The 22,317-nt window shown below is 42.9% G+C and overlaps 1 protein-coding gene and 1 long non-coding RNA gene across 3 annotated transcripts in view; both read left to right on the top strand.

Moving 5' to 3' along the window:
- LOC306934802 (amine oxidase [flavin-containing]) overlaps nt 1–8,889 on the top strand; it is a 42,296-nt gene extending 33,407 nt beyond the window's left edge. Inside the window, exons 7-15 of the mRNA XM_079517594.1 lie at nt 1,207–1,356; nt 1,712–1,871; nt 2,802–2,898; nt 3,039–3,092; nt 3,193–3,250; nt 3,714–3,811; nt 4,155–4,266; nt 5,444–5,506; nt 6,158–8,889. Coding sequence (XP_079373720.1) covers nt 1,207–1,356; nt 1,712–1,871; nt 2,802–2,898; nt 3,039–3,092; nt 3,193–3,250; nt 3,714–3,811; nt 4,155–4,266; nt 5,444–5,506; nt 6,158–6,313 — 948 coding nt within the window. The 3' untranslated portion in view covers nt 6,314–8,889. The remainder of the gene's footprint in view (nt 1–1,206; nt 1,357–1,711; nt 1,872–2,801; nt 2,899–3,038; nt 3,093–3,192; nt 3,251–3,713; nt 3,812–4,154; nt 4,267–5,443; nt 5,507–6,157) is intronic.
- Nucleotides 1–22,317, top strand: part of LOC306934828 — a 130,166-nt gene that overhangs the window by 89,626 nt on the left and 18,223 nt on the right. The window contains exon 1 of one of the 2 annotated variants that reach the window (XR_013791346.1): nt 10,268–10,378. The exons of the other annotated variant lie outside the window; for it this stretch is intronic. This is a non-coding gene — a long non-coding RNA (uncharacterized lncRNA). Of the gene's footprint in view, nt 1–10,267; nt 10,379–22,317 lie in introns of those variants that run through there. 2 annotated transcript variants of the gene reach the window in all.

Raw genomic sequence — 22,317 nt, 5'->3', positions numbered from 1 at the left:
CTGCGTGATGACGTGTCGAGGCCAACATCGATAAAAGCCAATAAAAATGAAGCTCACCCGTATCCTCTCCATATGTGCGCATCCGTGCAGCACAGCTGCTATTGATTACAGAAATCCTCCGTTTTTATTCCCATTCCAGATAACATCCAGACAGTGTATTACTCGGTTTCAACTTAATCATCACGCTAAAATATGTATCTGAAAACATTATAGGGTAGAAATAAGCCACATAACAGTAAACTGGTACAGTTGGCGTCTATTTGATTTGTAAACAAACACACACCACGCTGCTGCGTATAGCATAGCAACAATCCCTAGCTACCGTCCCATCGCCTGAAGGGATGCGACGCTCTGATTGGTTCAGAAACTTCAGACCGGTGTTTCAACTTGAAACCGTTTGAAACTTCATAATAAAATGTCCACCATTTCCGTTTCATTACACCTTTAAGCCCTTATGTTGTTGGGCGGAATCCCTCAGAGCTCTATAGTGTCTACATGAACCCATTTAGACCTGGTTTGTTGATTTAGACCTAAAAATGCCTTCTAAATCCTGACCAAAGTTTTCAGAAAAACTTAAGTTATTTATTGCGACTGTAGGTCGCAGATTACTATGAAAAACCTGTCAGTGACTCCGTCACGCCACCATATATGGCCGTCAGTCCGCCATGCCTCGTGACACGCTCCATATATGGCCGTCTCCATATATGAAGATCACGACACTGACCTCATCAAACCCTGGATTGCCAAACGTGGAGAAGACTGGATCATCACCTTGATCTACATAATATGGAGCCGACCAGCAACTCTACATCTGACCTCAAACTCTTAGATCTCCATATATAGAGCTCCCTTTTGACTGATACCTGTCCATTCAAACTCTAGACAGGCCCGCCCCAAAGTTATTAGTGCAGCCATGTGCCCGGCAGCTGGCGAAAACAGAAAACAAGTTCTCAACAGGCCGGAAAATTAAGGCCCGGCCCACCTGAGCCCTCATCAAACCCTGCACACTCAAGACACTGCCACCCTTAGATCTCCATATATTCCATATGTTTTTCCATTCCGATGCTCTAATGAAGGCTGCATAGCCGAAACGCGTAAGCGTTCCTTTTTGGTGTGTGCCAATAAAGAAATGGAGATGTGAGTACTTTGTCCGCCATTTATTTAATTTTGGGATGTGCTACCTTTTTGGATTTTTTTTCCCTGCAGGAAAGGAAATTTGTTGGCGGCTCCAGCCAGATCAGTGAGTACATGGCCAAAGAGCTGGGTGACCGAGTCAAACTGGAGTCCCCAGTGTACCGAATTGACCAGACTGGAGACATGGTGGTGGTGGAGACATGTGACAAACAGACTTACATGGTGAGTGACCGTCCACGGTACAAACGATAGCCTGCTGGATTCACTTTGCTCTGCCTTCTACTGCCAAACACCCCATTCCCTTCTGAATAATATATGGGTTCAGAGAGGCCTTGTAAGTGTCCGGGGTATTATGACCTCACTGTGACTCTTCCCCAAACCCATCCCATCCATCTAAAACAGATGCTGATACCAGCATTGCTCTGTGCTGCCATCTAGGGGGTACCTAAAAGTCTGTTCCATGTAACTAATATTTGACTCACTCTCCATCTGTGTGTGTGTGTGTGTGTGTGTGTGTGTGTGTGTGTGTGTGTGTGTGCGTGCGTGCGTGCATGTGTGTTTGCGTGCCTGCTCTCAGGCAAAGTATGTGATTGTGGCCACGCCTCCCAGTCTGAACCTGAAGATACACTTTAAGCCGGAGTTGCCCCCACTCAGGAACCAGTTGATCCACCGTGTCCCCATGGGTTCTGTCATCAAATGCATGGTGTACTACAAAGAGAACTTCTGGAGGAAGAAAGGTAAGGGTGGCAGGAAGAGATGGAGAAAAGCCAGTTGACGGTATGGATTACATGCACCTGTCCTCAGACTGATTAAAGGAGAATTCCATGCTAGAAGGCTTTCTTACCTTTCTTACCTTTCTTTGTAGTCGTTACGTCCCCACCAAAGAGGTCCAGGTGTTTTTTTTGTGCAAAATCTCTTTATTGGCTATTTCCCCTACCATAAGCCCTCAATGAATTGCATTGAATTGAATGGGAATTGAATGGGGCTATGGGGTGTTGTGCTAATTCGCTTATTTCCATCTAAATAAGTAGTAAAGTGTGTTTGGGATATTATTTACATTATGAAGAGATGATATATACAAAACAATAATAATTTTGAGTGATGGAAATAAGCGAATTACACACCCCATAGCCCCATTCAATTCCCATTCAATGCAGGGTAGGGGAAATAGCCAATAAGGAGCTTTTGCACAAAATAACACCTGGACCTCTTTGGTGGGGACGTAACAACTACAAAGAAAGGTAAGAAAGCCTTTTAGTATGGAATTCTCCTTTAAGATTAATCAGACGCTAATCTGTCTGATCTAATGAATCAGATATCTTAATATTGAATTAAGCAACTTAAAAACTGTAGAGGTTAACTGAGTAGTTACCCTAGTATTAGTAAATTGCCCCTTCAAGCTATATTTCTAAGCTAACAGTCTCATGCAAAACTAGCCGACAATGCACCGTGATGCGAGTGCAACACACGTGAGAGTGTAGATCGGCTCTTTTTACAATTTAATCTATTTACTTCTAACCTTTCACCTTTCTGACATGCCCAAAATTGGGATAGATTATAAATACATTATTTGAAAAAAGAATCTCAATTATTATGTTTTTTTCAATCAATATAATGACTGATCATTATAATTTGATGAACTGTTGCACCCCTATTTGTTTCACAAGGTTACTGTGGCAGCATGGTGATTGAGGAGGAGGGTGCTCCCATTGGCCTGACACTGGACGACACAAAACCTGACGGGAGTTGTCCGTGTATTATGGGGTAAATATTGGAAGGGAATCTCCCTCCCTTCTCCTCTGCAGCTGCAAATGACAAAAGTTACACCGTTATTTTACATTTAACCATGTCAGGTGGTTTAAGAGATTTGGCAGTAATTTGGGTTTCTCTTGGCCTCATTTCAGTTTCATCCTTGCTCGCAAATGCAGAAAGCTGTGTGGACTGACCAAAGAGGAGAGGTAGCTGTTGTGTACTTGTGACGTGCAGTGTGTCAAGATTGATATCAGCCTGTATGCTACGGGATATGTTTAAGCCTAACCGTTGTCTGTTGTGCTGTAGGTTAAACAGGATCTGTGAGATCTACGCCAAAGTGCTGGAAACTGAGGAGGCGCTGCATGTGAGTTAACCACATAAAGCCTATATACTTTGTTGAACGTTGAACAACGTTCTATTTTTGTTGAACAAAGTTCTATTTTTGTTGAACAAAAATAGAGGATCTACATGCTTCTGTAGTGGAAAGCAAAACTGTTACTTTTCAGGATTTAAATAAAAAAATAGCAAAAGTAGCAGATCTACAAGCTCTAAACGCCTCGCTTCGCGACGTGTTACTACTTGATCATACAGCATCACACAAAAGCATCAATGCTTTTTTGTGACGTTGTATGATCAAGTAGTAAGGCATTAATTTATGAAAAAACACAACGAAGTTAAAATATGAGGTTTCTGCCCGACAGAAATGATATATAAGCAACATAGGTTTTTCAGAAAACTGATTTACAGTAGGGATTTGTAGAATCTCTTATTGGGCTAAGCTATTGACTATTAACTCCCATCACACCCTCTGCCTGTCTCTGCCACAGCCGGTGCACTATGAAGAGAAGAACTGGTGTGAGGAGGAGTATTCTGGGGGATGCTACACTGCCTATTTCCCCCCAGGTATTCTCACTCAGTATGGAAAGTAAGTCAAACACTCAATCTCTCTCGCACGCACGCACGCATGTATGCATGCACGCAAGCACGCACGTGTGTGTGTGTGTGTGTGTGCGTTGATTTGCTGGGTCTCATATTGAAACCAGCAAACCTGTGTGTGTGTGTGTGTGTGTGTGTGATTTGACAGTAATAATGGATGACAGTATTAGACAGTATTAATGGATGTTTTTGTCTTGGTTTTCAAATTGTTCTGCGATGGACTAAAAAGCCTCCCGGTATTGACTGGCGCTAAACCATGGTTGTCCACCCCTGCTATAACTCATCGCTGTCTCTCTGTGTCTGTGTCTGTGTCTGTCTTTCCGCATCTCCAGGGTCCTGAGGGAACCTATTGACAAGTTGTACTTTGCAGGCACAGAGACTGCCACAGAGTGGAGTGGCTACATGGAGGGGGCTGTTCAGGCTGGGGAGCGGGCAGCCAGAGAGGTCAGTGGCCTTATCACAAAACGCAAATATGTCAAAGTTGGTTCAAGTCATTGTTTTATGTTGTTTTGTATCATGGCCTAGAAGGTTGATTGCTCTTCAAAAATGTAAATACATGAACTAAAGCAAATGCAACAATGGAAACGCGCAAGAGAGGATAACCTACTACAACATGCTACTACAAATATAAAAAGGAAACATGCTGCAAAATTCAAAACATTTTCAACTAGAAAAGTGTGCTCGTCCGGCAGGCCTGGTTGGTTCAGCCAATTGGATGTTGCATTTATGTTGTATGGCACTGTATGATGCGTATGAATGTTACAGGGATAACATTAACCCAAATGTTATCCCTGTAACATTGCCCAAATGTGCTGACCTCATCACATTTGTGATGACGTCTATGGGCGGTATTAGCCCAAGGAGTGATTTTATGCAAAACTAATGCTTGGAATGGATTCTTACTTATGGATTCAGCATCATGAAAACACCCTAGTTTGACATGTCACATGCTACTTAAAGCAAAGGGAAATTTAGAAAAGATTTTCCTTATATAGGATGTCTATGGTGGCCATACTGTACAGGCCATTTTCAACACTTTCCCCTCAGACAATTCCAGGCAACTTTTTTTCTGTTATTCAGGATATATTGAAGATACAAAATCAGCTGAGTTTGTTTTTTTTGCAATTAGATTGAGGTTGATCCGTATTTTCCATAGAGTTCCTGTACTACAATTGAGTATTCGAAAGATGCCGTTTCAGTCATAATAAGTTGGGTCCAGTCTGTGATCTCTGGCATAGCAGAGCTCTTCCAGTTTCTCAATCAACCTGGCTGCAGTGATAAGACTGCAGTCACTAATGCATGTTGTGCCCTGGTGACCCCCTGTGGCAGCACCGTGCTATCGCCCAAGAGACATAACCTCGGCATTCCGGTAATATTAGCCCCAGCCATTCTCCAAGTTTAGAAAATATCTTTTTCACATCATTTTCTCTTGCAGCACATTTCTTTTGTCTCTTTGCTTTTATATATAGTTACAATGCTTCTGAATTTGCAGTGTTTCTCTTAATGTATATGCTTCTTATTTTTGAAGCACAGTCGACCTTGTGGGCCAGTTTTTCATAAGGTGTATTATTGCCATAACGTCAAATACAATCCCTAGTTCTATGCATGTGGTGTCTTGCAGGTGTTGTGTGCAATGGGCAAGATCAGCCAGAGCCAAATCTGGCAGCCAGAGTCGGAGTCTGTGGTAAGGATTACTGAATAAAAAGATCAGGGCTGGAAGTACTCAGATTATGTTGGAAGGAAAAGGCCTGTATTCAAAATATGACTTGAGTAGAAGTACAAATGTATTGACATATGTTTAAAAAAATATATATATATATATATAATGATCTTGCATCTGTGTCATTTTAGATTTTAACAATTATTTTATACTATGGATATTCAAAAATAGCAGATATTCGTGCCACACAATTTTTTTTATTGTGAAAGCTTGTGCAAATCTTTGAATAATGACATGAAAACGTTTGAGAGCCACATACGTTTTTCAGAAAAACGGATATACAGTAGAAGACATTTTTAGAATGGGGGCCTTAATGGTCATTGCTTGATCTACTGTATGTTTTGTAATAATACTCTTCAAAGTAAATTATAACGAAAGGTTTTCAAATAATTGTAGTGGAGTAAAACCTACATGGTTTGCCTCTGAGGTGTAGTGAGTATAGGTAGTACTAGAAACTGAAAGTATAATATTGGACTCGAGTACAGAACTTGAGTAAATGTACTTCAGTTACTTTGACCACTGAAGCTCGTTTGACTCCCCCACGCAAGGAACAAAACGGACTATGTAGAGGCCTTAACCCTAGCCCTAATGAACACGACCTCCTCTCTCTTTCAGGAAGTCCCAGCTCTCCCCTTTGTCACCAAGTTTTGGGAGCGAAATATACCTTCAGTCGGAGGTTTCCTCAATTTCATGGGAGTCTCCACATTGCTGTCTGTTGCCGCGGCGGCGAGCCTGGTGGCCTATCGGAAGGGGCTCCTTCCCCGGAGTTAAACAGTGAACACCCACTCACATATACCGTCATCTTTCTCCTCCTCCTCGCATCTCAAAGGGGCAACTCTCGATGGACGCCGTACGCTTGTACTTCCTGTTCACTACTGTGACCCGCACTACAAAGTAGTGAACTATATGTCAGGTACAGGATGTCATTTGAGACACACCCTGCTACGGTCTGGCATGTAAAGGGATGAAGACTGTTAAGTTCGCTCACTACACCACTATATAATCACTCTATATACTGTCTAATCACAATGGTGAGAAATAAAAGAGAGTAATAAAAGGGAGAAAGAGAGATGCTCGTTGGACAGAGGAGTGGAGACCTGTCGCCATGATAATTACAGTGTAACCAAAATAAGTCTGAGATTCAGATTGTCAAAACAATGAAGGAAAAACAAATCAGTTAGGCCTATTGATAATAAAATAAAGTATTGATACAACCATTAACATTAGGCTACATACAGTACATTGTCAATGTTTATATTATGTTTTCACATTCATTATGTGCATATATATGATTGTGTGTGTGTGTGTGTGTGTGTGTGTGTGTGTGTGTGTGTGTGTGTGTGTGTGTGTGTGTGTGTGTGCGTGTGACGTGCGTGCGTGCGAGCGGCACCGCATGCGTGCGTTAAATTGTGTGCTACAGTACGTGTGGCTTGTTAAATTGTGTGCTAAAATGTCTGCGCATACATGCTGTACAGTAATGTCTAATTACCTCTGGAGATTTTAGGTGCTTATTTAATCTGGCCAAACAGCTGTAGTAGTCCGGCAGCCGGGGGTGTGGAGTGGGAAATTTGGTATATCGTTTTTTTTTATTGGCCTAAAATATTGTCTATAATACATACATTCGTGAAATAATAAAAACTATTAGTTATTTATATACTAAACTAAAGGGGCGGCAGTGGCTCAGGGGTAGAGTGACCGGATGGGAAACGCAACGTTCCCAGTTCGAACCCGGGCTCCCCCACAGTTAGGCCCCATTTACACTGGCAGCCAAATCCAGCCTGAATCAGATCTGTGCCACATCCAGATTGGAATCTGATTTGTTTAAATGAGTCATGTAACCATTTAAACCAGATTTCCATCTTGATGTGGCACAGATCTGATTCAGGCTAGATTTGTCTGCCAGTGCAAATGGGGCCTACTAGTGTCCTTGAGCAAGACTCTGAACCCCTAATTGCTCCCGATGTGCAGGTTGGTGCCTTGCATGGTTCCCTCCGGCATCTGTGTGAATGGGTGAATGTAATGCACAATCTCTGTAAAGCGCCTTGGATAAAGGCGCTATATAAATGCACCATTAACCATTTTACGTCTATATAACAAATTTCCCACTTTAAACAAAAAAAGCTTGTTGGCTTCCGGACTATAGCCAGCATTGAATTGTACTAATGTCAGAATAGTATAATACTGTGCCACTGTCTATTACTAAATCAGAGGTTTGAATGAAACCTGCATTCCGGGGTTTTACATCTCCACTAAGCTGCTGTGTGTGTGTGGTAAACAGTTGCTTGTTTGTAAAGGTAATGGAAGTGTTTGAATGTATTTTCTTAAGATTAGCTGACACTACCTTATTTGTTATTGTTATATTTGAATATATTTAAAATATGCATTTATTTTTTCATCACAATCATTTTACTCTACGTACAAACAGGGTATAATACTCAAAGCCATTAATCGCATCTGCATTCATTTGTGTATTCCCCACCCATACTTTCCAAACCCCCAGGACAATATTTACTTTCCTCTGTTTTACATTGCATCAATTAAATATGTTTTAATTAATTACTTGTACAAAATCGTAAAAGCTTATATCAAGAAAAGTGTAAATGTTCTAGTGTGTGCGTGTGTGTGTGTGTGTGTGTGTGTGCGCGTGCGCGTGTGTCCATATTTGGGCCTATTTGTTTATACACCCACCAAAATTACTGTTCCCAAACGTATCTTGTACTTGAGTGCTGATGGGTCACAGGTGTGGTAATGTCACACTGCATATAAAAAATGTCTTGTCTACACAATGTCTGAAGGTCTGAAGAAGAGCCTAAAATATACGTTTGTGGATCTTTTTATTCCTGTACTGTCAGTTTTTTTGGGATCCGGTACTGTTTTTCAGCCAACTTTTCAACATATTCGTACACCTGCAAGTTTTAACTTCATATACAGTAGTAAAAGCAGAAAACACGGCATGAAGATTTCCAGTGTTGCCGGGGTTATTGCACTGACAGCATATCATGAAGTCCATATACACTGTATAGGCATATCTGTCCGCCTGCCACAGACGTGTGTCAATGTCAAGCATTCATTTTGGTACAAGAAAATCAACCTGAAACGACAGTATACAATTAAAATGAACAAGTGTCTAAATCCTCTATTGGTTGTCACTGTAAGCAAATATTGTTCATTGAAATCTTTTGTAACATTCCACAGTAATTGCTGACGTTACTTTCATGTCAGCAATAAATTGTGGGTACCGCCTTCATTAAATGATGCAAGGAACATTTTGGAAATAAACTCTTCACATTAGATGACCACAGTAGTTACCAAAGTACTGTAAGTCCATGTGTTGAAGTGTGTTGTGTACAGTATGACCCTCGAGTAGATCATGGTGTTGTTTGTTCGAAAGACAAGTGTGTTTGTAAGTGTAGTCTCTGTTGTGCCTTAATGGAAATCATGGTGTTTTGTCATTTCTCTTAAGTGCCTGTGTGACTATGAGACTCTGCCAATGTTGTCCCCACTCCCACACTCTTGCCCCTCGATCCTGCACCAGGTTATTGTGCGGCCCATCGCTCTTAACATGTCCATACTCCATAGGGATTTAGATTTAGATTTTCCGGTGAATTGGCTAATCTGAGTCTGGATGAGTTATATCCAACAAAACCCATCTGTGTTCCCTGATTTACTGTATGTCTGATAGCTTGACCTAGGTCAACTGAGCTTCTCATCGTGTGTGTGTGCGTGTGCGCATGCGTGTGTGCGTGCACGTGTGTATTAGCGTTTCATAATGTGAATGCAGTGCTTGATTGCCTGTCTACCGCACATTTGTGGCACTTAAGTAAGAATGCTCTCCCATAACATCTTTTAAACTCCCTCCCCCCCAGCAGATACATATTGGCTTTGCACTTGAACCTTCCAGCTCTACTCTACTATTTAATGATTATGACACTTCCAGTGTCCTGAAGGAGGCTTGTCAGAGCACTGTGTTCCCCCCCCCCTCAAACCTGCATCACTGACCCATGAATATCCATGCAGTGTATTATCTCTATGGCTCTCTGTAGACCCCAAGACTGTTCTAGCTGTCTTCTCCATTTCTTTAACATACTTGTAGCTGAAACTTTTTATGTCCTTGTACAGTATGAGTCACCTACAAAACTGATGATTTATAAATGTGAAATAAATATTTTACTCATACTGAAATGTTTTTTTGTGTTTGTGTTTATTGGTGGGTTGTGTAACTATGTAGCCTACATGGGTTCACTTTCGGTATGTGGTCTGGATCAGGTCTGGATCATCATCAAACCTTTATTTTATTGTAGGGCCCTTAGGCCTATATATAATGTATGATTTTATACAATGTATGCTTTGTTTAGCATTTTTTATTGTATTTTTTTCCCACAACATCAAGATTTTATGGTCATGATTCACCAATCACCAGGATCCTGGATGGCTTGATTCTAAGGCTTAAAATAATTGATATACATATCATAAATATTTTTGTAAATATCTATGGGGAAAAATGAATGGCAGATTTTTCAGTGGTGCCAGAAAACCACTGCTATGCCCTAGATTGACTATTTATTAATATTCACAGCAAATGGCACACTTGTTTAATGTTTTGGTGGGATGCAGCAGAGTTCTGCTCACATAAGACAGACGGAGACTGGCTAGCTCTGGAGTCTGACCAGCTGGTCCAGAGCTAGCCAGTCCAGACTCAGAGGATCAGTGATTGATTATATAATAGTTCTCATTAGTTCTAGACTTTTCAAAGACGTCCTCGAGTTGTGTCCAGTTGTGTGCGTGTCCAGTGACCCGAGTCACATCGAGATGTATAAGGCTTACTTTGGACCAAAGGTAAGACCATTGTCCATTTCATGTTTAACCATATGACCATGAAAACAACATAACAATGGTGGTAATATATTGTTGGCCACACAACAACAGTGAGGCACAAAATAACAAATAATGGGCTCTGCTGAAATGTAGCACAAGTTTCCGTTTGGAAATAATTATTATTTATTATTTCCAAAATAATTAAGTAGGCCTATTAAGCTGAGAAAACTTTGATGGCAGAATTTTCAGCAGGCAGCGTCAGATATACAAATAAAGTCTAGGCCAAAAACAAATATAGGCCCATCTCATTTAGTAGTGCTACTTTAATTTCGGTGGGTTTGGAAGACAACAGTCGACATTCTGACGTAGGCTACCGTCCGTAAATGCATAAGGTCATATTAAGGAAACATAACCTATAGCTCTGTCTATGCAGTTAAATTAAATACACCCACCCATAATTAACGTGTTACTTTCTTAAGCTGGGTCAAGTCAAAATGTGACTTAAGCAACTTTTAAAATGTATTAACAAACTTCCAGTTGCAGGCATGGTGTTTCTAATGTTTACTGTATTTTGCTGTCATTGTTCGTAACTTCTCAAGATGATAACCAGCTATTTTGGGTTTTGCCAGCTGCAGCCAGTTTTCATGATGAGCTACTCTTCTCAATGCAGGCAGTTTAGTTACCCACAGTCTGTGATCATGTTTCCTTATCTGCAGTTATGAACACAGCCACCAGAGGGCACATATTAACCATGTTATGTTACAGTGTCTGTAACTGTAACAGATAGGCCTACACCATCAGAGTTAATCATTTATAATATGATGCATACACAGATTAGATACTGCTGTACAGCACATTCCAAGGCAAACACTTTAGATTGTTATCTTCTCTCTTGGTTGTCAAGTCTTGTGTTTTAATTGTATCGTGTCAGAACGATTGTAATTGTGTAAAACAGCTACATGCATGAATATATAATACATGATATATTGCACATGCTTGCAGGCATGCACTGCACTGGGCTCATATACATCCATGTTGTGTTTCCATCTGTACTAGTGTATACATACGTCAGTCAAACAGACACATGCACACAAACACACAAATAACAAAGAGTTTAGTCAGTTTCTGGGCTGGTTTGGTGGTTGACTTGACACATGGCAGTGATGTCAACCACAGCCCTCTATGAAATATGACAGCCAGAGGATTGTACAATCCTAGATTGACACATCAGGCTTTAATCACCACAAGACGGCTTTCCAGCACCGAGTGACGACACTGAGCATATATGCTTCACCCGCCTGCAAATAGGTTGTATAACTTGAAGATTGCTGCAGCACAGAGCAGCTGCACTGTAGACACTAGGCAGTGGCCAGCCCATACAGGTCATGTTGGTTGCTGCTTTTGTCTTGTTTAGATGTATGCTCAAACGCACACCAACGCACGCGCGTATCTTTAAACACACAGTTTGTCCCATTATTAGTCGGTGTGTAGCCCAGCTCCTGGCCCTAGTGCAGCTTGCTGCGATATGAAATCTGACACTGTCAATTTGCCTCCCAATCCGTCAGACTGTGGAATTGTATTCAGATGGCAGTGTTGCAAGGCCCGAGGGCTCCGAGCTGTGGCCTAGGCAACCACTAACTGCCGTCCTCACACTGCCGTACCCCCACGGGTCCCCTCGACAGTGAAATCTTCTCCAATCTCCTGTTAAATGTTACCATTCTCTGACTCCAAGTTAGATTGTTTTCTCATTCACACGTATGGGCATTGTTCTACCTTTTCCCTGAGCGATGTAAGCGATGTGCAGCATTGAATATAGCATAAACACAACAGCAACAAAGACATCAGAAACTGTTCTGTTCTTCTATACTGGTAGGTGTTGTTTGGAAGATGTGGAGTTGTAAAATAATCCAAATATAATTTTGCATATGTTTATATATTTCAGATATGTATGTTTGAAAAGCTAGTTGCAGTAAAGGAAGAGAATTGTTAAATTGACATCAATATGTGACTGTCAAAACAGAAAGCTGTGCACACGCATTATAGGGAAGTAGAACCTCATTTCTATAATGTCAATAGCCAGCCTCGGGAGCTGCACTTTTCGTATGCTGTCAGTTTATAAAATGTGATGTAGTCTGCTAACACATAATAGAAGGGAGTGTACTGCAGGTAATGGAGACATCATTGTGTCTCATTTTCACCTGACCTTAAACAGCATGCCGTGTATAGGAAACAGCAGGGTGAGCTGGAGCCTTCCCAGCTTGCAGTGGGCCTGAGGTGCTCAGTGCATCCCCAAGCACTCGGCTATGCTGCTCACCTCTGCCTTATTGTTCTGGGCTGATGGGACTACCCGCAAGATTTGCTGTTTGATCTCCGATTGATTGCAGGGTCTTCGCTTGTTAGAAACGACCTCACATTCTGTCCAATGGGAGGAACGTGCTTTGTGGCTGTCATATGTTTCATCTTCTGTAATAAGTTCAGTGAAACATCACAGCCGCCCCTTACCGTATAAGCTCCAACAAAGAAGAATCATTAAAGCCCCAACTGAACTGCTCTCACTGTACGTTTCTGAAGTTATGACCCGTAACAGCTGTACTCAAACGTGCTTGAGTGAGAATCGGGGTAAGAAGTACTTGGAAAATACTGTTGCATTCAGCACATCCAGTATGGAGTGCTCCATAGGATATTTTTAGTATGGGGTGCCATAAAGGCCAGGCGCTGTGGTCGGGCCATTAGCTTCAGGATGGCTCCTTCGGTGACAGTGACCGAGCGCTGGAGAGGATTTCATCTGATTAGGTCCTTACTCCTTGCCGGTAATGATCGACACCGCTCACTCTGTCATCGCAGACAGACCAAAAGAAAGGTGATAATAGGGCGAGTACGTGGACACCATGGGGGGGGGGAAAGATGTGAGTTGGCACGAGCATGAAGGGGAAGAGAAATCAAAAGGTGTGTGTGTGTGTGTGTGTGTGTGTGTGTGTGTGTGTGTGTGTGTGTGTGTGTGTGTGTGTGTGTGTGTGTGTGTGTGTGTGTGTGTGTGTGTGTGTGTGTGTGTGTGTGTGTGTGTGTGTGTGTGTGTGTGTGTGTGTGTGTGTGTGTGTGTGTGTGTGTCCGCGTCACACTTGCTGGATCAACCTTGAAATTAATATTTCTGTAGCTCATTTCTGAAAAAGGGTATAATTTGTTTTACAGATGTTCAGTTGAACTGTGCTGTGCATTATAATAAAATAAATGTTTCTATCCTAGAGGCTACTATACTAGTCTCTCTGCCTTAACACAAAGTACTCACAACATAAACACTACAGACCTCAATTCTGTGTACACAATGCACTCATATACTCATAGTCCTGCCCGATGCGGGAGCTAACTATTTCCGTAGACAACGCCCTGGTAACGTCTGTCCCAACAGCCAGGAACCTTGGTGTTGTCCTGGACAGTCAGCTCTCGTTCAAAACTCACATCACAGCTGTCACTCGATCCTGTAGGTTCACACTCTATAACATACGACGAATTAGACCGTTCCTCACCCAGGAATCATCCCAGCTCCTAATCCAGACAACAGTCCTGTCAAAACTTGACTATTGTAACTCTCTCCTTACTGGCCTACCGGCATGTGCACTGAAGCCTCTCCAACTGATCCAAAATGCCGCAGCTCGCTTGGTCTTCAACCAGCCAAAATTCTCACATGTCTCCCCCCTGCTCCGCTCCCTGCACTGGCTCCCGGTCGCTGCCCGCACAGAATACAAAACTCTGATGTTGGCATTTAAAGCAACCAAAGGTATGGCTCCCCCATATCTTGCCAGCATGATTGAACCCTACAAACCCTCCCGCGCACTCAGATCAGCCAACGCAGGGAAGCTGGAAGTACCCTCACTAAAAACGCCGGGACAACGCTCCACACGTCCCAAACTCTTCTCCCTTCTGGCCCCAAAACTGTGGAATGCACTTCCCGTTGCAATCAGAACTGCAGCATCACTCCCGATCTTCCGCCGTAGTCTGAAAACCCACCTTTTCAGAATCCATCATGGCCCATAGCACTTACCCTACCCCCCTTAGACAGCACTTCTTAGACTTATATAGCATTTGAAACAGACTTATAGCATGTCATGTAGACAGCACAATAAGTGCATTGTATGTAGTCATAGCACTTCATAGTATATATGTACAGCATAGTATAGCATATATGTGTAGTTTATATGTATAGTGTCATTATATAGATATGTTCTAGTTATAGTTTATATGTATAGTGTCATTATATAGATATGTTCTAGTCACGTTCTTAGCTTACGCATGTTTCGCGATAAATGCATTTTTACATATGTGATGTATTCCCATGCTTTTTGTTCTTGCTTATTGTAAGTCGCTCTGGATTAAGAGCGTCTGCTAAATGCCTAAATTGTAAATTGTAAATTGTATACTCTACACAATATACCATACAGGATAACAATGCATAATGTAATGACATTTTTCTGTGCATGGGTGTGTTAGCTACTATAGAGACCTGTGATACTGAGATGAGTGGTGGTCTCTGTTGCTCATTGCCGCACCAAGTTCATTCACAGTCAGTCCTGTGTCCCTACTCAGAACATCTGTCCTGTGTCCCTACTCAGAACATCTGTCCTGTGTCCCTACTCAGAACATCTGTCCTGTGTCCCTACTCAGAACATCTGTCCTGTGTCCCTACTCAGAACATCTGTCCTGTGTCCCTACTCAGAACATCTGCCCTGTGTCCCTACTCAGAACATCTGTCCTGTGTCCCTACTCAGAACATCAGTCCTGTGTCCCTACTCAGAACATCTGTCCTGTGTCCCTACTCAGAACATCAGTCCTGTGTCCCTACTCAGAACATCTGTCCTGTGTCCCTACTCAGAACATCTGTCCTGTGTCCCTACTCAGAACATCAGTCCTGTGTCCCTACTCAGAACATCTGTCCTGTGTCCCTACTCAGAACATCTGTCCTGTGTCCCTACTCAGAACATCTGTCCTGTGTCCCTACTCAGAACATCAGTCCTGTGTCCCTACTCAGAACATCTGTCCTGTGTCCCTACTCAGAACATCTGCCCTGTGTCCCGACTCCCTACTCAGAACATCTGTCCTGTGTCCCTACTCAGAACATCTGGAAATGCGAGTGGTCGTGTTCCTCTTGATGCACAGGCAGTGTTGTTTTTGGCATCACATTTTGATTTTAGTTTTAGTCATAGTCTCTTCAATAGTTTTCATTTAGTTTCAGTCACATTTTTTAGTCACCTGGAATGTTTTAGTGTTAGTCTAGTTTTAGTCGACTAAATATAATAAGATTTTAGTCGACTAAATCTACAGTTGATTTAATCGACTAAAATGTATTTTGGCAGGCCTTGATGCGTCGTAATGACGCATGATTTTACACTCACAACTGCGACGCGTTGTAAGCTTGCAGATCGGCTATTTTCAGCATGCAACCAATTATTGTAAAATGACTTGTACTGGATCTCTTGTCCACTAGTTCCTTCCAAACATTTTAGTGTAGTTTTTATTTGTTGACGAAATTGTCAGTATATTTAGTCTTAGTTTTAGTCATGTTTTTATTTAGTTTCCATTTAGTTTTCGTCAGTGATAAAAGGTAGTTGACGAACATTTTTCGTCTTAGTTTTAGTCGACACTCAATCAACACTGTGGACAGGGTAGTCTCCACAGAAGAATATCCGAAATGATCTGGTCTTTTGCTCTGTGGCAGAGTCCAGCTAAACTGAGTCTTCCGCTCTGTGGCAGAGTCCAGCTAAACGGAGTCTTCTGCTCTGTGGCAGAGTCCAGCTAAACTGAGTCTTCTGCTCTGTGGCAGAGTCCAGCTAAACTGAGTCTTCTGCTCTGTGGCAGAGTCCAGCTAAACTGAGTCTTCTGCTCTGTGGCAGAGTCCAGCTAAACTGAGTCTTCTGCTCTGTGGCAGAGTCCAGCTAAACTGAGTTTTCTGCTCTGTGGCAGAGTCCAGCTAAACTGAGTCTTCTGCTCTGTGGCAGAGTCCAGCTAAACTGAGTCTTCTGCTCTGTGGCAGAGTCCAGCTAAACTGAGTCTTCTGCTCTGTGGCAGAGTCCAGCTAAACTGAGTCTTCTGCTCTGTGGCAGAGTCCAGCTAAACTGAGTCTTCTTTGTGCAACAACAACTGAGATGGGAGGGATGCCTCCATACATCTGAGCTTTGGTGGGATACACTGACACCACGCTAGACAGGAACGCCCAAAAACGTCACATCCGGTTTTAGCCTGGGGTAAGAATTTTATATGGCTGCCAATGCAACTTGGTCCAATCCTTAACGGACAAACATCTATGCCGATGCTATCTAACTTGCGGAGGTAGCGTGCCTTGTCCACGGGCAACAGATCTTTCAACGTATGGCATTGCAAATACGTTTGATAATCGCTACTCTGCTCAATATTGTTTTGAAAATACCGCAAATTGCATTGCAGTGAACGAGCGCAAATCACAACTTCCCCCGGGGGTGGGCGGAGTCACAGTTTGAGGCGCTGTTTACGCGCCGTGGTGTCAGTGTATGGTCCCTCCATGAAAGGTTCTGGACAAGCATGAGGAGTGACTTGTATATGTTCCGTCAAGACGATCCCGAAACTCCTTATTCATTGTCCATGTTTCGGAACCATAAAGGATACTTTCCACTCCAGGCTTTGAACAGGTTGATCTTGGTAGCTCTTGCGATGTCTGACTGCCATATACGATGTAGACCTGTGTTACTGAGATGAGTGGTGTGTAATTTGATATCTTAGATGGAAGGATCGAGAACAGAACATGAGCAGTTTTGCTATAGTTTACTTCATTATGTTTTGGGGGCTTTCCTTTCCTAGCCGAGTGGTGTACATGTTATGTGGTAATCCTGTGCCAGATGATTTTTGCTGCTGGCTTTACAGTCATTTGTAGCAGTTTATGGCAGTCAGGTTCCCAAACCACAACGTGATACAGCCTTGTGAGAACACTTTAAATATTACAGCAATCAAAGTTCACCGTGCACCTTTATACTCATACCAAACCTCTCTTGAGATGGCTCAGAAAGGACACTCTCGATGCAGGCAGCGTTGAGAGGCCACCATTATGTGGGGTATTAAAGATCTAAAACTTTGACAGGATTATGCACTTTCTTACCAGATGGCACTGGTAAAAGTGCCATCTGTTAAGAGCAACCCAAATCCTATTTAAAGCTAGCTTTTCAGCTTGCCATCATGACACAGCAAGAAAATAAAACCTCAACCGTAACATATTAATTGATAATAAATCAACTCAGTGCAGTCAACTATCATGTCTCCAATTGTTGTTTAACATAAATCCTATTCAATTATGGTTTTACTAATGACGTGCTCTTAGTCTATGAATGGACTATTCAATTTGGCTCAAAGCTCTCATATTGGAATAATTCATGTTTTTGTCAAAAGCAGGATGTTAACTTTATTAGCATTAAAAGGGAGGCAGGCACCCGGGGCGCTGCCTCTGCCTCTACAACAAGCAAACCGCAATTTCGGCTATCTCTCTGAGAAGGGGCTCTGGCAGGGGAAGAAAAAGAAGGGCTTTCCCTGATGCTGGACAAGAGTAATCAAAGTGAATTACGAGAGGCTGAGAGTTTTAATTCCAGCTTGGCAGTATGTCACTCTCTCCCTAGCCCTGTAGGCCTCTGTCACAGTACTAAAGAGATAAATAACTGGGGTAAATAATAAATCTACTCTTGGCTGCAGTGGGAAGGAAGGAACGAGGAAGGGTCTGTGTGTTTTAATCCCTGGAGTGAAATTACTGCAGTAAAAGTCGGCTCCCGTGGCCAGGGACGTTCCTCCAGCCCACTCTCACTCCTTCCCTTCCTTGTTCTTTGTATACAGTAATGGCTATATTGTGTCTGTCTATTGGTCTCCCTATGTAACAATAGCCCACTATCTTCCACTGTAAATGTCTTAGAATCTAGGCAATGCACACATTACTAGCCTCTAATGCTTAGAGAGGGTAGGAATAGCCAATCAATAATTGTGTGATTAGCTCTGCCTGTTAGCATGATATCTCAAGCAGTGAACACATTTGTGCACGAAAGGTTAGTAAGAAGTGATAAAAAAAAATTCACATAACTTCTGAACAGATTAACCACAATTTCACTAGTACAGACCACGCATTCAATCGAACATCGTTTAACATGGTTTAGCATTTATTTAGAAAAGAAGTGGAGCATGAGAAGGAATGATAGAAATGAGATGGCATTAGACCGCATGTATGGTATGAGGGGAAGGGGATGAGGATGAAGGGGGGGGGGGGGGGGGGGGGGGGTGACGATGAGTGGGAGGATCCGAGGGGCCTGGATGAATGAGTGAGGAGGGGTAGGTGGGGTGGGCGGGAGTGAGGATGAGAGGTGGGATGAAGTGGCGCTACGGAGGAGAGCTGGAGGGAGTGAGGGGGGAGGATGAAGGTGAAGACTAGGCCCCTGGGGGTAGGATGAAGGCCAGGCTCCAGGGGGTAGGATGAAGGTGAAGACTAGGCCCCTGGGGGTAGGATGAAGGTGAAGACTAGGCCCCTGGGGGTAGGATGAAGGCCAGGCTCCAGGGGGGTAGGATACCCTGAGTGTTTGGCCTGGGGTCTGAGTACCCGGGCGTCCTTCTGATCGAATGAGGACACGCCTCCAATCCGAGACCCCCATCTGGAACAGTGGCAGGTGAAACAGACTGGCATATATATACTCTTCCCTTGATGGAGCGAGGGCGGAGATAGGGCGGAGCTCTTGACAGTTGCCATGGCAGTGAGGCCTCGGCGGTGAGTGCCGAGGGTGGAGCTGAGATCAGTAACCATGGCAGGTAAATGGTGGAGTTAACTGATGCTGTGGAGAAGTTGATTGAGCTCGATACCCGAGGCGGGCCTAGGAATGGAATTGGCATGGAATGGGTGGCAGAGGAAACCAACGGTCTTATCTTGAAAGCGTGGTCTTCCTCCTGAACATACTGCATGTTGTACCAACTCCATTTCATGGGCCCAGGAAAAACAGACGCATCTTTTCATTCTCAACTTCCAGAGGCAACTGAATGTTGGTACTTCATGTGTTGATTTATATATCATGACGTTATATTGGCCAAATGGGGTTGTGATGCCAGAATCACTGCAACACCTTATAACGCCCATTTATACTCCACTTTCTTTTCTGAAACCTGTGAACATGTGAAATGTACATATCCATAAAGTACAATATCACAGGAAACCAGGAGGGCAGTAGTGAAACTGATATGTCATTTTTTTAAATAATAATTATGAATATTAATAACCCAACACAATAATTTCGAAGGACCAGGCGCTAATCGCCAAAAGAATGCAAGTAATAAAAGTATTATACTCAGACATATAGGCGTTCAAAGCCATTAACCATGCAGAAAACCTTTAGTGGTGGGAAGAGTAGTTGTAAAATGTAATAGAGTAAATGATATGATGAAAAGATATGATGTAATGGACATATGGCACATGAAAATCCTGTATCGATGTATCGAAATTATTAGAAACATCAAACGGTACACAGTGAAAAAAGAAAGATAGAAGGGAGATGACGAAGGAAAGAGACAACATGGTGAGAAGTTATGAGGAGAGTGTGTGAACTACAGTAGTTCAAGACTATGTACATTGCTACTGTACAGCAAGAAAGAAACGGGAGGTATGAAAATGTCAACTACTGCATTTGACCTTCAAGTATTGAATTGTTGTAAAAGATCAATGATATAAAAAGCTCTGGCAGTGCCAGACTTTAACAGACTTTAGTGTCAAATACATTTAGTCTGTGAAGAAAAAACTTCAGGTTTGGGCACCCTAACATGTGGTCTTTAAGTGGTGGGCCTGTGGTCCTCTTAGTGGCTAGGAGGTCCAGTGAAAGGCCTACATACTCTCCCAAGATGGAGGAACAACATTTTACAATCTGGGAACCCTTATAGGCCTTTGTGCGACTGGTTCAATCCTACCCTAAATCTAGGCCTAAGACGTGACACCTCAAAGTGGGGTACATTGCATCCACTGGTCAATCCAAGGGCCTACCACTCCACTCTCTTGATATGTTCTTTCCCAACTCTTGGAGAGTATGTAGGCCTTTCCCTGGACCTTCTAGCGGCTAGAAGGTCCAGGGAAAGTCCTACATTGTAGGACTAGTAGCATGCCAAAGTTTGTGCTATTGCCATTGAGAATGCATTGGGCGTTTAAGTTAAATAACTCAGAAACTACAAATCATTTCAAAGTAAAAAGTTCCAGCATGTGTCTCCACAGTAAGCTGAATTATAAAATGTGTGAATAGAGTTTCTAGGTGAAAGTAATTTTTTGACGTGCCATAGAGCTGCCATTGAGCCCCATTGTGAATTTCTCAAATTTGAAAGCACTATATTTCTAAAACTATGAAACATTTCAAAGATTTCTTTTCAGGCAAACATGTCCACCGTAAGATGAACCTAAATAGGTTTGAATGGGGTTTCTAGGTGTAAGTATGTAGGACTAGTAGCATGCCAAAGTTTGTGCTATTGCCATTGAGAATGCATTGGGCGTTTAAGTTAAATACGGGGGGGACATATTTTGACAGCAAACTGCCTGTCATAATTTCTCCCTATTCCAAAGCCCCCCTAGGTACATTATATATTTAAACTATTTTCAGCAATGGTACACTTATTTTTTCAGTGGGTAGATCTTGTTGAGCTGGTCATTTTGAAAGTAGATCTCACGTCATAAATGTGTGGGCATCCCTGTTCTAGCCCCCAGGATAACCCGAGGCACACCACTTAAAAACCACATGCTACGGTGCCCAAATCTGAATTCCAAAACTGAAGCAATTCAGTAAAGGTCAACACTTCCTCCTGTGTCATTTTAGGGGCTGGGACCTCCAGTAAAAGGCCTAAATACTCTCCAAGAGTTGGGGAACAACATATCAAGAGAGTGGAGTGGTAGGCCCTTGGATTGACCCAGGACCAGTGATTCAATGTACCCCACTGAAAAATAGCAGATCTACAAGCTCGTAGCGTGGCACTCGGTGCCGCACTACGAGCTTGTAGATCTGCCCAAAGTTGAAGGGCTTCAACCTTGGGTACTGGGTAGCTGAAGTTGAAGCTTTGCCCTTCAACTTTGGGCACTTTTACATGTAGGCTGACCCAAAGTTGAAACAGTTGCCAGGGGGACATCTTTGGGCCTGGGGTCCTCATCGTTGGATATGTTGTTCCCACAACCAAGAAGTGTATTTTACCCTTTACTGGAGGTCCTATGCCCTAAAATTACCCCAAAATACTCCACACAGAAGGCCCTTTCGCCAACCCCGCCTCGGGTATGGGCACTGATGACACGGAGGAGGAAACACGCCGCCAGCACCCACAGCGTCCCGAGCGGGAATCGATCCCAGGACCTTCTAGCTGTGAGGCGACAGCACTACCAACTGTGCCACCATGCCCCCTTGAATCTTTAACATTAAGAATTAGGTGCACACTGTATTTTCAGCAACTATTAATTGAACAGCAGGCCTATACAGTCATTTATTTTCCTCTTCCTAGCGTACAGTATGTTGTCAACTGGCACAGAGCTTACTAAGCATCCTACAGTATATGCATCTTTAAGCCAAACCAGGCTGTTCCATCTGGCTCCTGTGTAGTACAAGAGCCAGTGAGTCCACATTGCTGGAGGATGGCATGTGTTACTCATCCTGTTGCCTTGGAGGGCCAAACGCCCAAATCAATCACAACCAGTCCAGAAGAATATTTGTCTATATCCTAGTGGTCCGAATCCCGATCCCAGCGAGCTTTGCTTTACACACACATTGTGTGACATTTAGTAGTAGTACTACCAGCATCAGTAGTACCGTGTCCACTTCCTTATATGGGTACCACAGACAAACAGGGCTCGATAACGTGGTTAATTTTTGAGGGGCGCAAAACACAGAATGTAGATCTGTAATATACATATTTATTTATTGGGGGGGGGTTATAACGTTTGAATTTAAAACAAATTACGG

Source organism: Electrona antarctica (assembly GCF_951216825.1).
Source record: "Electrona antarctica genome assembly, chromosome: 13".
NCBI lineage: Eukaryota > Metazoa > Chordata > Actinopteri > Myctophiformes > Myctophidae > Electrona > Electrona antarctica.
The sequence above is the reverse complement of the archived record's forward strand: the minus strand, read 5'-3'. Positions and strand labels throughout refer to the sequence as shown.